General features: G+C 42.0%; 1 protein-coding gene across 8 annotated transcripts in view; it reads left to right on the top strand.

The window, feature by feature from the left end:
- The window catches only part of Lrrc7 (leucine rich repeat containing 7), a 401293-nt gene that overhangs the window by 324725 nt on the left and 62900 nt on the right, over window positions 1-13668 (top strand). For 6 of the 8 annotated variants that reach the window (XM_057793709.1, XM_057793712.1, XM_057793708.1 and 3 more), the window contains 4 exons: window positions 1401-1601; window positions 8750-8861; window positions 9064-9244; window positions 11100-12780. In XM_057793709.1, the coding sequence (XP_057649692.1) occupies window positions 1401-1601; window positions 8750-8861; window positions 9064-9244; window positions 11100-12780 (2175 nt within the window). The remainder of the gene's footprint in view (window positions 1-1400; window positions 1602-8749; window positions 8862-9063; window positions 9245-11099; window positions 12781-13668) is intronic. The other 2 variants (XM_057793710.1, XM_057793705.1) reach the window with 1 other exon arrangement.

Raw genomic sequence — 13668 nt, 5'->3', positions numbered from 1 at the left:
GGCATTGACCTTTATTTATTTGGTCTATTCTCATTTATTTGAGAACATTAAAAAAATAGATTACAGTTACCCAAGTTACACAAAAGCTGATGTTTCTCTGCATTCCAAATATGTACTGAAAAATAATTGTATGTTTTTAATGTCAAAAAACAATTTTAAAAATACATTGTAGCATCCAATCCTGTTATCTTGTTAGGTTAACGAGCCACAGTGAATCCTAAGAGTAACACCATTGGTGAATTTGCTAAATGAGCAGATTAGCAAAAGTGTTTGAGTCCTTCATACTCTCCAGCCTCTCCTACATGCCATGGACCAGATGGGGAGTCCCTGCCCCCGCCTGGCTGCCTTCCTCCGTTCTCATCCCTTCCTCCCTCATTCTCTTCCACCTCCTCTGCTCCCACCCTCCACCCTCACACACCTGCGTTCCACAAGACATACCACAACCACTCAAGCCATTCCATGTTAAAAAGTTGATTCTACTCAGATTCAAAATGACACAGTAATTGGCACAAGTCAAACTGGGCACACCTATCTCTTTTGATGACTCCATTCAGTCAACATGAATGACTACGTATTGAGTCTCTTTTAAATATGTAATAATTAATACTCTCATGGTAGAATATTCTACATATAAGAAATCAGTATTAAGAAGAGCCCTTCAGTGTGTTCTTGAAAGTTAAGATTAACACCTGCAAATGAATGAAAAAATATCTGGATAACAGCATCCCAAACATGTACATTTGCCTAAACATATTTTTAAGAAGTGATTTTTTATTTATCTTTATATAATCTGTTACTGAAGAAGCATATGACCTATTAGTGTAAAACACAAGTGTGAAAGCCACCCCAGAGAATTTTTCTGAAGTCTTAAAAAGTACAGGCACCCTTTTGACAGTGCGTGGTAGCTATAAACCTGGGCTAACACCTGTTTGGCTTTTTTATTGCTTTACTCTGCTTATAAATGTTCTGAGGTCTCCTCCCTCCCAATACCTGCACTGAACTCCAAAGGCATTCTCATTATGGAAATTATTAAATTTCAAAATTATTAAATACCAAAGATAATAAACTTCTAAGATGTAATATAACTGGTAATATGTTATTCCATTTTTATGACATTAGCAGTCACTTAAGAGTCTTATCTACTGCTATTTCTCTCATCAAAAGATAGAGTATAATCTAAAGAAATCATTGATGATGTCTGAGGGTGTGAAGGAGTCGGGCCAGTCCCCCAAGGTTAAACAGGAGTCAAGCCCCACTCCTCACATCAAGGGCAGTTCCCTGGGCAGCCCAACACTCACTGTACTGCATTTGTTTTTGGTGAAGCTTGTACCATGGAGTAGCTTGGTGAACATGCTTTCTGAAGTCGTTTTTATGTTCGATTTCTTTTTATAAACTTCTAGGTTGAAATAAACCTAAAACGCTATCCAACTCCTTACCCAGAGGATTTAAAGAATATGGTAAAATCTGTTCAAAATCTGGTGGGTAAGCCAAGCCACGGAGTGCGAGTTGAGAACTCAAATCCAACAGCTAACACGGAGCAAACTGTGAAAGAAAAGTTTGAGCACAAGTGGCCGGTGGCCCCAAAGGAGATGACAGTGGAGGTATTTGGAGGTTATTGGTGATTGCCAGTGTGGTTTGACTTTCAGGCTTCTGGGTGATAATGTTTCTTCTAACTGAGTCGATCAATTTAGTAAGTGAATTACACATTATTTCCTCAAATAAAAATGACCCTTTTTTGAGATATGAGGGTTACATCTAGTAAATCAAGAATGTACCACCATCATGGCCAAAATGATTATTATGTCATTAATACATACAGTGGCTCACCCACTGCCTCAGCTAGCCAGGATGTTATGTATGAGAATGGTGACCATCCCAAATCTTATCTGATCGTCTGCAGGGGAAACTAATGGGACATTTTCACAGTAAAAGTCCTAAGTTTACCATGATTTGGGTTTTTTTTTTTTTTTTTTTTTTGGTTTTTCAAGACAGGGTTTCTCTGTGAAACAGTCCCGGCTGTTCTGGAACTCACTCTCTCTCTCTCTCTCTCTCTCTCTCTCTCTCTCTCTCTTTTTTAATATTTTTGTGCCTGAGTTTCAGCCAAAAAAAATCTTTTTAATTAAAGAAAATAAAAACTCAGGCTTGTGGAATCCAACCATGAGAAGTTTGTTCTCTATGCTTGAGAATAAACTACAAACTCTGCCTTATTGATTTGTATGGTCTGAAAAGAATTCAACTACATTCTGCCACCTCAACTATCTCATCAATCCCTCAACTAATTAGCTGCATCTTTTACTCCACTAGAAACACAGTAGGAGTGAGCATGTCTGGTCCACATTCTCTAAAATCTAGACTGACAAAACTCTTTTACAAATCTGCACTCCAAATAATCTCCTTGTGGCGTTTGAACACTAACTGTATAAGGAGCACTGTGCTAAACACTGTGAGAGGAACAAAATGATGAAAACGTGTACCCGGCTCCCAGGTGGTTCAAATCTAAACTGGAGAAACAGGTGAAGTGATCACATGATCTCTTGTCCTGTATTGGGGCTGAAGCATACATTAAAGATGGCGTGATTCCCTTAAAATAAGAAGCAGTGGAGCACATTACAAACAGAAAGAAGACCTTGAGCAAAAAGCAGCCATAGACACTTGGGAGGCAGAAACAGGAAGATGGTTGGGAGTTGAAGGCCAGCCTAGGACACAAAGTGAGACTCTATTGTAAAACCAAAACAAAGCAAAAGCAGTTGTAGATTGCAGACCCCCCCCCCCCGAAAGAGAAGTACACTTTCATAGCTAAGGGAGTAACACCTGGAGTGTTAGAGGCTCCACCAGTGCACCTGAAGAAGTAAATCTTAGCTTAGTTTTCTTTTCTTTGTCTTCTAAGTGTCTCTATGCTCCCTTTTCCCCGTGTTACCGCATTCCCATCTAAGACACTAGAACAATACAAACAGGAGAGGAAGAAATATTTAGCAAGTGCACACACACACACACACACACACTTTGTATTTAAACTTCACGGAATCACATATTAATATCCTTTGTTACATTGTGGTTATGAAAATCTAAAAGTGAGTAAATTCACTACAAATGTAAGAAGATTCTATAATTGCTTAATTTGGGAATTTGAGATGTAAAAAGGGAGAAAAATATCTGTGGTTACAAATTTAATCATAACTCCATGGTAGATAAAATGAAGCTAAAGTCTCCCGAAAAATGTCTCCATATAAAGAACACACCAAAAATAATACATCCAAAATTAAATTTTGCATTTCTTCCCCAAACTTGTTTTCACTTCTGCCCTAACCTTAATCAGATTTCACAACATTGACTACCAGCTCTTTGAGGCTGGAAATTGTGGCAATAATTTCTTCTTTGTCTTCACTCCTTATCCTTTCCAAATAGTTTCCCCAACCTGAACGTTTTCACCTGTATTTCCAGTAACTCTGTCAACATTGCTACAAAGCCATTGTCTCCTTGCTTTACATTGTTCCAAGCCTCCTTGTTGCCTTGGCAACGCTTTTCCTAAAAAGAGTGCAAATGGAATCGTTCCCTTGGTAATAGCTTCTTAGTGCTGGGAGAAAAGCCTGAGGTCCTTCATTAGTGAGATAGGCCACAATGGAAGCTGACTTCCAACTCGGTGTTCACCGTGAACCTGCCGCATCCCTTTCTTAGGCTTCTCCATCCGCTGATGTGATCTCTGTGAAAAGAAATTCCACAGGAGATTTCAATATTTTCTTTGAAATCGAGACTCTGCATCTTACTTTCCTTTTAGCCTACTGCAGGCAATCATCGTCCTCTTGAAGAGAGTCCAATGAAGGGCATTTTATTCAGTGTTTGTGGACAACCAAGTATCCTACTAATTACGAAAACTTAGCATTTATTTTATATTTTGCATCCATATATAGTTTTTCATTTTGTCTTTCGATGCAGGTTTCAATATTTTGAGATTAGCCCAAACTGGCCACAAACTCAGGACCTTGCTGCCTCTGCCTCCTGAGGACTGAGATTGCAAACTTATATTACCATGTCTGGTTGTATGCATTGACTGTGCAGTAGAAAATTGCACGCTTCATGACAGAATCAGCCAGGTAATTAAGCTCCTTAACCAAAGGAAAGTAATGAAGAATTGAGGTAAGCAAGACCGAAGAAAGTACAGGAGCAAGGCAGTACACAGTACCTAATATGATGGTGCACTTGGAAAGTAAAGGCAGGAAGGTTAGGGGTCCAAGATCATCCTTGGCTACTCAGGAAGTTCAAGGCTAGCCTATGAGTTACTATCTCAAAACGGCAAAACAGAACATGGTAACTGCTTTTCATAAACAGCAAAGTGAGTGAGAAAGGAAAGCTGGACCCCACCTGACCTTTTAGAGCCTTCACATGGGCTAAAGAACAGAACCAGAGAGCCATAAGAACCAATAGAGCTGATGACAGGAAGGCTCCTCCTTCTTTCTTTCCTTCCTTCCTCCCTTTATTCCTTCCCTCCTTCCATCCTTCCTTCCCTCCTTCCTTCCCTCCCTTCCTCCCTCCCTCATTCCTTTCTTTCTTTTCCCTTCCTAATGCCCTGTGAAATTCATTTGCTCACCCCACCCACCCAGCTCTTTACATGACTAGCACGCCCTCACCCTTCCAATCTCAAAGGGTCACCCTGACCAGTCTAACCTTCTGGTTTTTCCTGCTGTGTCACTGTTTACTTGCATGAAATGTAATGAGAACATTTTGATGATTTTATATATTACCTTCAGACAGTTTCAGAGAATAAGGGCCATTTCTATCTTGTCTAGTGTGTACAGATGATAATTCAATTTGGGATTTTTCAACTTTGCACTGCTGTCAAAGCTTTCAACTCTTAGCAAAAACCATACTCTGGTTTTGAATTGTGACCTTTTTCTGGCCTAACAATACACTCAGATACTCAGCAACATGTAGCATGCCCTTCAGCAGCTACAGAATCCCAAATACATACCACACCTACTGCAGAGTATTGGGCTGCTGGGCTGTAAAATGCAGAGTGTTCAGAATATCAAAAACATTTTTACTTAATGATATTTTCGACTTATGCCGTGTTTATGATGTAACTACATCATAAGCTGGGAGCAGCTATATTCCCAGAGTCCACCACAGAGAAGGCACATAAATAGTTAAATCTAATGTTATAGCCTGTCCCTCTGTCCAATTAGAAGTTCATGGGTGTCCAGGAGAATTTCTGAGATTTGTTGAATTGATTTATCTTTGTAGGCTGCCTTGTCTAGTCAGTCTTCACCTGTGCATTGAGGAAATTCCTAGCATATTTATGCTCTTTGTATCTCAACAATTTTTGTTATAATGTCCATAGACTGAAATAATTCTTAAAATTCACTATCCCCACAGAAGTAGTAGAAGTAGCTATATTAGTAAATATATTTATCCTACTTTGAGGTCATTGGAAAAATAAAATGCATAGACTGGAAAAGAAAATATTTTCTTATTTTTAAATAACCAAACCCCAAATATCATCAGACACTGACAACTTTTTCTCAAAACTGGAAGTCATAGCAAACACAACAGCTCTCAGATGCCATACACTAGCATTCAAGTTTTACTCTTTGGTTATAGCAATTACCAAAATCCAGCTTCATGAGAAATGACACCAAGAACATGCAACCACATGTTGAAACCATGTGCAACAGTGATCCAGCAGTTCACAGCTGTCTGGTTGATCTCAAGCATTGCCTCCCTGAAACACTCTCTACAACCCATCATATCCCTGTGAATTAGCAATGACCTCTGTGGATGCCTCAGAACATAGTCTGGGAACCATGGGGGGGGGGGTCTAGGAGACAAGAACTGTTCTCTTAGACCTTCCTTGTTGCTGACCTAAGCAAGGGAGCTGTTCCAGGCCACAATCTTTGCCTCTAAAAATCTAAGTGCTAAGAGACCCTATAGAGATGAACTAGGATAACAACAGGTAACACTAAACCCAGCACTTGGTACAGGAAAAGCCAAGAGTAAATGATAATTTCAGACCCCTCCTCGAGAGAATAAAGCACCAATTCCTCCCTCGTTCTCTTCAGTGTTCTGTGTATTTCTAACTGGACGCCTGTTCACTGTGTCTGCGATAGTTGAAATGATACAAATCCTTTTCATCGTGAGGAGACAGTCTGCTTTCCCTCTACAGAGAAGTCATACCTTCTGCCAAATAATGGAAAACAGTCAGCTGTCCCTGAAATTCTCCTTTGCCTCCCTTTTTAACTCTCCTCCTAGACTCTCAAAGGCTTGAAAATGAGCTTTTATTCTTCTTGACTTTTACCTTAGGATTGTCTTTCTCCATGTTATCAAGAGCCAAGATTTTGTTTAAATCAAGGAAAGATAATAGGATTTTTTAAAAAAAAATCAAAGGACATTTTATCCACCATCACCAACTCTACTTCTGTCTCCTCAACAGGAGACACATTTAGATGAACTTCTGGTGAACCACTTACCAAAACTGATTGCCTGCTAACAGCTTCCACTGTTTACCGCCATGAAAGTAGGCTCAAGGACTTTCCTTTCCTCAATTTCTGAGCAAAGTTAGAGACTTATACCCTAGTTGGATCATGAAGAGCCCTGGTCACAGTTTTGAAAAGCTGATACATATAAGCAAGATATCCTAAGTACCGGATGTTTAGAACATGAGGTAAAAGAAGTAATATTAACATTCTGGGCAGATCCAGCTTCCTGACTTGGTTCTTGTGTCTCCTTATATTTTATTTTGCTGTTCCTTAAAAAATAATTCTACATGTACTAAGTATTACTTAAAATTTCTCCTTTCTCACTTGTTTCACACAAATAAGTTACTTTTATCTTCATATGCTGGACATAAATTAGCACTAATTCTTTTACTGAACACCTTCATTTGACAGATATGTCAGACACAGGTCTGAGAATTTCTTCCCCTTGCCCTGATTAGTAAGTGTTGAGGCAGAAACAGGATGGAGAGATATCATGTGACTGACAAGTTGGCATCTCTTGTTCTTTCTCCAGTTTGCATCTTCTTATAAATATATGCTTTTATTCTCTATTATGCCACTTCAAAATTTTACTGAACATTTCTTGTGCTGAACTTTGAAATTCCATGGAAATGCAGATTTCTTTCTTCACACCCAGGCACTTCATCACCCCTTTGTCTTCGGGATCCCTCTTCAAACTGGATCCTTCATTTCAGGTCCCTGATACTCTCACTGGGAGCCTCACACTGGAGGAAGAACTAGCTCAGTGGGAACTCGAGAGAACCATACTCCAATGCTGGGTCTTTGTTAAGTGATTTTGTGAGCCCCAGGTCAGTGAAAGTGTTTAACTCAATAGTCATTCAGTCTTCATCAACTGAAGCAAATAGTCATTGAGAAGCAAATATTTTCATACACCCCAAAATAAGTTCAAAAGATGAAATTTCAGTCAAGTATTAAAGAAACTAATGCTTCTCTGCAATACCAAAATCCTTAAGTCTGTCCCTTTGAGTGTTTCTATCCGTTCATTACTCCAACCAAACACTAGAAAAGTTTTCCAAATTCCTGATATTTTTCCAAGTATAACCTTCTCTGATTCAACAACACATTTCTACTTGTGTTAGTCCAATGCTACAACTTAATAAGCTACTAACAAGCAAGCAAACAAAAGCCCCTGAATGTTCTTCTTTGAATTCAAATTATCATAAACAGGTTAAAAAACACAGCTATTATGTATAGAAAATGGGAACTTAGGTCTTGCTCTTCTTAATATTCTCCTGATAATCTGCTTTGTTGGGAGTTATCTGAATTCTGGAAATTAACATTCATGGAATTTTTACACTGGTGGGATGGCTCAGTGGTTGAAAACTCTGGTTGCTTCTGCAAAGGACCCCGGGTTCATTTCCTAACACACACATAATGTTAACTCCAGCTCTAGGAAATCTAATGCTCTCTTCTGGTACCCACTGGTACTGCACGCAAGTCATGCATTTCCATGCATGCAGGCAACACACTAACACATAAAATTAAATAATTCTAAGAGAGAGAGGGGAAATAAATTTTAAAACTTGTAGGACTTTTGTATTTTTTATTCTTCATGGAGTTGTATTCTTATACCGCTGCTGATAATTCACTCAGCATTTGACATACGGTAGATTAAGTAGGTTGGAATGGGCAGGAGAACAGTAACAACCTCTGGAAGGAAGCACAGCAGACCCACAGTGGCTGAAAACACAGCCACCTGGGATGCAGAAAGGACTGGAGAGCAGGAGTGGGATGCAGGATTACTGGGCCACCAGTGAGATAATGTGTGTAGGGGTGGGACCAAAATCCCACTGGCTTGCAATGGCCTTCTCACTTGGAACTCTCAAGAGTTTGGCCTCTAGAATATGTATCCAAGCGTATCTGACTGTGAGCCACACTGCCTGTGGAGGGTGTAGGATAATTCAGTGTTGTGCTGAAGTGAGCACTGTTTCATCTCAATTAAATTGGGAATTCCCAGAAGACCATGTTGTGTCTTTTTGGGGGAACCTCCACAGTTCTTTGCACAGTGCCAGGCATACAAATAGCATCCAAAAATACATCTAATGAATAAATGAGTTCACATAAATTAGAAAAATAGTTAGCACTCAATTAGAGATGCACAGGGTTCCTTTCATAATGCCCTATGGTGAACCAAACTCGAGGGCTGCATCTTTGAGTCTGAGCCAAATAAGATATTGCCATCTTGGTTAACCGTTCTTTAAATGTTTACTTTCCTTGTCCTGTATTATTATATCTCTCAGGATTCTTTTGTTCATCCAGCTAATGAAATGAGGATTGGGGAACTTCACCCTTCATTAGCTGAGACCCCTCTGTACCCACCCAAACTTGTTCTGCTAGGGAAGGACAAAAAAGGTAACATCGTGAAGCCGATGTGGAACTGTGACCGATGCATGTGCATGATCAATCACCACTTATACATTATGACATGCCGTAGTCTATAAGTACTCGCAGATGTGTGCTTCTGACATTAATCCATGTGGAATCTGCTTTTCATGCTTCTTCTGTATCCATCCGTGTTCGCAGCGTTGTAATATGTTTCCCCTTTGAATTTCAGAATCAACTGATGAGTCTGAAGTTGACAAAACTCACTGTCTGAATAACAGTGTCTCCTCAGGCACCTACTCAGACTACTCGCCCTCCCAGGCTTCCTCGGGGTCCTCAAACACCCGCGTGAAAGTGGGGTCCTTGCAGACAAGCGCTAAAGATGCCGTCCATAACTCTTTGTGGGGTAACAGGTGTGTTGAGAATTCCCCCTTCTATGTTCCCAAATGCTCATTTTCATCAACTTTGACAAAGTGGAATCTGCTTAATGTTGGAATTGTGTTTGGCACGTGAGTGGCACAGAAGACAAAAGATGCAGGTAAGCATGTGGGCTCACCTGGGATTTTGAAGGGCATCAAAGCCACCCTCAAGGGCCTGCCATCCATGCAGGCCCAACTCACAGGAGATTATGGGAAGTTACAGTAGGAACCAGAAGCTTGAAAGTGAAATTTTGAGGCAATCTCAAGTTTATAAAACACGTAGGCATGTCACATCCAAAGGCTGGGTGGAAGTAGATCACTGGTGGAGCTAAGTGCTCGAGGCCCTGGATTCGATCCCCACTAACACAAAAAGCAAAATTGGTGTGATAGATTAAAATGTGTGTGCTGGAGAGACTCCTCAGAAATTAAGAGCACTGGCCAGGAGATGGTGGCGCACGCCTTTAATCCCAGCACTCGGGAGGCAGAGGCAGGTGGATCTCTGTGAGTTCGAGGCCAGCCTGGTCTACAAGAGCTAGTTCCAGGACGGGAACCAAAAAAGCTACGGAGAAACCCTGTCTCGAAAAATAAAAAAAAAAAAAAAAAAAAAAAGAAAGAAAGAAATTAAGAACACTGGCTGCCTTTCCAGAAGACCTGGGTTCGATGCCCAGCTCCCATTAACATGATGGCTCACAACTATCTGTAACTCCAGTTTTAGGAGATCTGATGCCTTCTTTTGGCTTCTGTAGGTACCAGACACTCACATGGTACACAGACATATGTGCAAGCACAACACACACACACACACACACACACACACACACATATATATATACATGTTTTACACATAAAATAAAAATAGAACTCCAAAGAAAGCAAGGGAGAGTAAGAGAAGGTGAGAAAGGGTCAGAGAAGGCCAGAGAGAGCCAGAGAAAATGAGAAAGAGTCAGGGAGGGTTAGAGAACATCAGAGAAGGTCAAAGAAAGACAGAGAGAGTCAGAGAAGTTCACAGTGAGTCAGAGAAAGCCAGGGAGAGCCAGAGAGAGTCAAAGAGGGTTAGAGAACGTCAGAGAGGATCAGAGAGAGTCAGGGAGAGCCAGAGAGGCTCAGAGAGGATCAGAGAGGGTCAGAGAGAGCCAGGGAGATCCAGAGAAGGTCAGAGAGGATCAGAGAGGGTCAGAGAAGGTCACAGAAGGTAAGAGAGAGCCAAAGACAACTAGAGAGTGTCAGAGAGAATGCCAGAAAGAGTCAGAAAGAATCAGGGAGAGCCAGATAAAGACAAAGAGGGTCAGAGAAGGTTAGAGATGGCCATAAAGAGCCAGAGAGAGCCAGAGGGAGACAGGGAGAGCTGGGAATGCCCAGAGAGCCATCCATTCATTCAGTAGGCAGCAGCATGTCTGCCCTGTCTGAGGTCCCTGCCCCTTCCTCTTTGGGATGTGCTAAATTCTCTCAACTGGAAACTTGGAAGTGCTCTGAGTCAGAATCCCAGGGATGAGTAGTAGAAATCCCCTTGCCAGCCCATCTTCAGGACCATGACTGAAAGTGCACTTACTTCATTCATTCACCATTTAGTCAAAAAGTATCCTGGTCTCTCTCCATGCTTGCATTCTATGGAAGGACCTAAGATGGTAAACAATGAATACGTTAGGCAGTCAGTTCCCTAGTGTGCTAGAAAGCCATGGTTACTCAGAAGATGTGAAAGTCAGAGCAAGTTAAAGTGGGTTTTTGGAATAGTGCTTTACCCGTAAACCAATTGGGAATAAATGAGCTACACAAAGGCTGGTGGCATTCTTCCTCCAGGAAGGTCACCTCTTCCTCTCGGTCATTTTTCTCCTTCTGTTTGTGTTCACAGGATTGCACCACCTTTCCCACAGCCTCTGGATGCAAAGCCATTACTCAGCCAACGGGAGGCTGTTCCTCCAGGGAATCTCCCCCAGCGTCCTGACCGGCTGCCAATGAGTGATGCCTTCCCTGACAACTGGACCGATGGCTCCCATTACGACAACACAGGTTTTGTCTCAGAGGAAGCTGCCGCCGAGAACGCCAACAATAACCCTCTCTTAAGCGCCAAGGCTAGAAGCATGCCTGCTCACGGGCGCAGGCCTTTAATCAGGCAGGAAAGGATTGTCGGCGTTCCCCTGGAACTGGAGCAGTCCATACACCGACACACGCCAGAAACAGAAGTGCCTCCTTCCAACCCCTGGCAGAACTGGACCAGAACCCCCAGTCCATTTGAAGACAGGACTGCTTTTCCTTCCAAATTAGAAACAACCCCGACTACCAGCCCCTTACCTGAAAGAAAAGATCACATGAAGGAGCCTACAGAGACACCAAGTCCCTTTTCTCCAGGAGTGCCGTGGGAGTACCATGACCCCACCCCCAACAGGAGTCTCGGTAATGTCTTTTCTCAAATCCACTGCCGCCCAGATTCATCGAAAGGTGTTATTGCGATGAGCAAAAGCACGGAGAGGCTCTCCCCACTCATGAAAGATATAAAGTCCAACAAATTCAAAAAGTCTCAGAGTATTGATGAGATTGACATTGGAACCTACAAGGTTTATAACATTCCACTAGAAAACTATGCCTCTGGGAGTGATCACTTAGGAAGCCATGAGCGGCCAGACAAGTTGTTGGGACCGGAGCATGGCATGTCCAGTATGTCCAGGAGCCAGTCGGTACCCATGCTGGATGACGAGATGCTCATGTATGGAAGTAGTAAAGGACCACCCCAACAAAAAGCATCTATGACGAAGAAGGTCTATCAGTTTGACCAAAGCTTCAATCCACAAGGAGCGGTGGAAGTTAAAGCAGAGAAGAGGATTCCGCCCCCTTTCGCACACAATTCTGAGTATGTACAGCAGCCCAGCAAAAACATCGCCAAGGATCTGGTCAGCCCCAGAGCCTATAGAGGGTACCCACCCATGGAACAGATGTTCTCCTTTTCCCAGCCGTCTGTGAATGAGGATGCCATAGTGAACGCTCAGTTTGCCAGCCAGGGGCCCAGGGCAGGCTTCCTAAGGAGGGCTGACTCCCTGGCCAGCTCCACTGAAATGGCCATGTTCAGAAGAGTCAGCGAGCCCCATGAGCTGCCCCCTGGTGACAGGTATGGCCGAGCAGCCTATAGGGGAGGGCTGGAAGGCCAGAGCAGTGTTTCGATGACTGATCCCCAATTCCTCAAGAGGAACGGCAGGTACGAAGATGAACATCCTTCGTATCAAGAAGTGAAAGCGCAGGCGGGAAGTTTCCCCGCTAAAAACCTTACCCAGAGGAGGCCGCTGTCCGCCAGGAGCTACAGCACAGAGAGTTACGGAGCCTCCCAAACCAGGCCAGTTTCAGCTAGGCCTACCATGGCAGCCCTCCTGGAAAAAATACCATCTGACTATAACCTGGGTAACTATGGTGACAAGTCGTCAGATAACAGTGATATAAAGACAAGGCCCACCCCTGTGAAGGGAGAGGAGAGCTGTGGCAAAATGCCGGCAGACTGGAGACAGCAGCTGCTTAGACATATAGAAGCTAGAAGGTTAGACAGGGTATGTCTGGCCTTTCTCTGTAAGAGTTCCCCTTCTGCCTTGGGTTTTCCTTTCCTGGCGTCTCTAAGCACATGTGGTGGTGCATGAGTTACAGGAATGATTCTCCCAGGATTTTATTTATATTAAGCGGGGGAGATGGATTGCAATAGTTTATTGTAGGTATTGCTTAATGCTTATATGCTGAGAAGTCGTAACCAGCAGGTGAATTACCAATCAAAGCTAGCCTAAATATGGTAAGGAAGAATTTGACTCGATTATCTGGGATGGTGCTCCAGTGTCTTTCTAGCCATGAAAGCAAGGCTGCCTCTCCCAGGACACAAAACTGTTCCCTGGTAACCTAAAGAGTGTTATTTTTATTGAGTCTATAAAAAGTGAGTATTTCACCCTTTCCACATGGACTCACTTATATTAAACTCGGGCTTAATTTGTTTATAAAATTTGTGCACAGCTAAGGAACAACTGAAGTTATTACCTCTAATGAGCAATAATCTTCCCAGCAAGGAACAGAAAAATAAAATAAGCAGAAATTAAATGCCCTCCTACACACTACTTTAATTGATTAAGAAAATCTTGACATTTAAAATATTGGCTTTTATGTAGAAAGAAATTCTACAATTCAAGTCAAGCTATAAACAGCAAATGCAGATGGTGTCTCAAGGAAGACTACAAATGTAACAAATTAGTGTGTACAATGTAGCAAAACAAGGAAATAAATCCCAAATTAATCCTAAATCAGTTAAAAATTGAGTCATAATACTGTGTGGAGTTAGCAACCATTGGAGAGTTAAAATCAAAAAAAAAAAAAAAAAACAGGAAAAAAACAGTTCAAAGCATAGAATCAGTTCCCATTGCCTGCTTGAATCTCTCTAAGAGAAACCAAATATTTCA

Source organism: Chionomys nivalis, chromosome 18, assembly GCF_950005125.1.
Source record: "Chionomys nivalis chromosome 18, mChiNiv1.1, whole genome shotgun sequence".
NCBI lineage: Eukaryota > Metazoa > Chordata > Mammalia > Rodentia > Cricetidae > Chionomys > Chionomys nivalis.
Note: the sequence above shows the minus strand (reverse complement) of the source record. Positions and strands in the feature narration are given on the sequence as shown.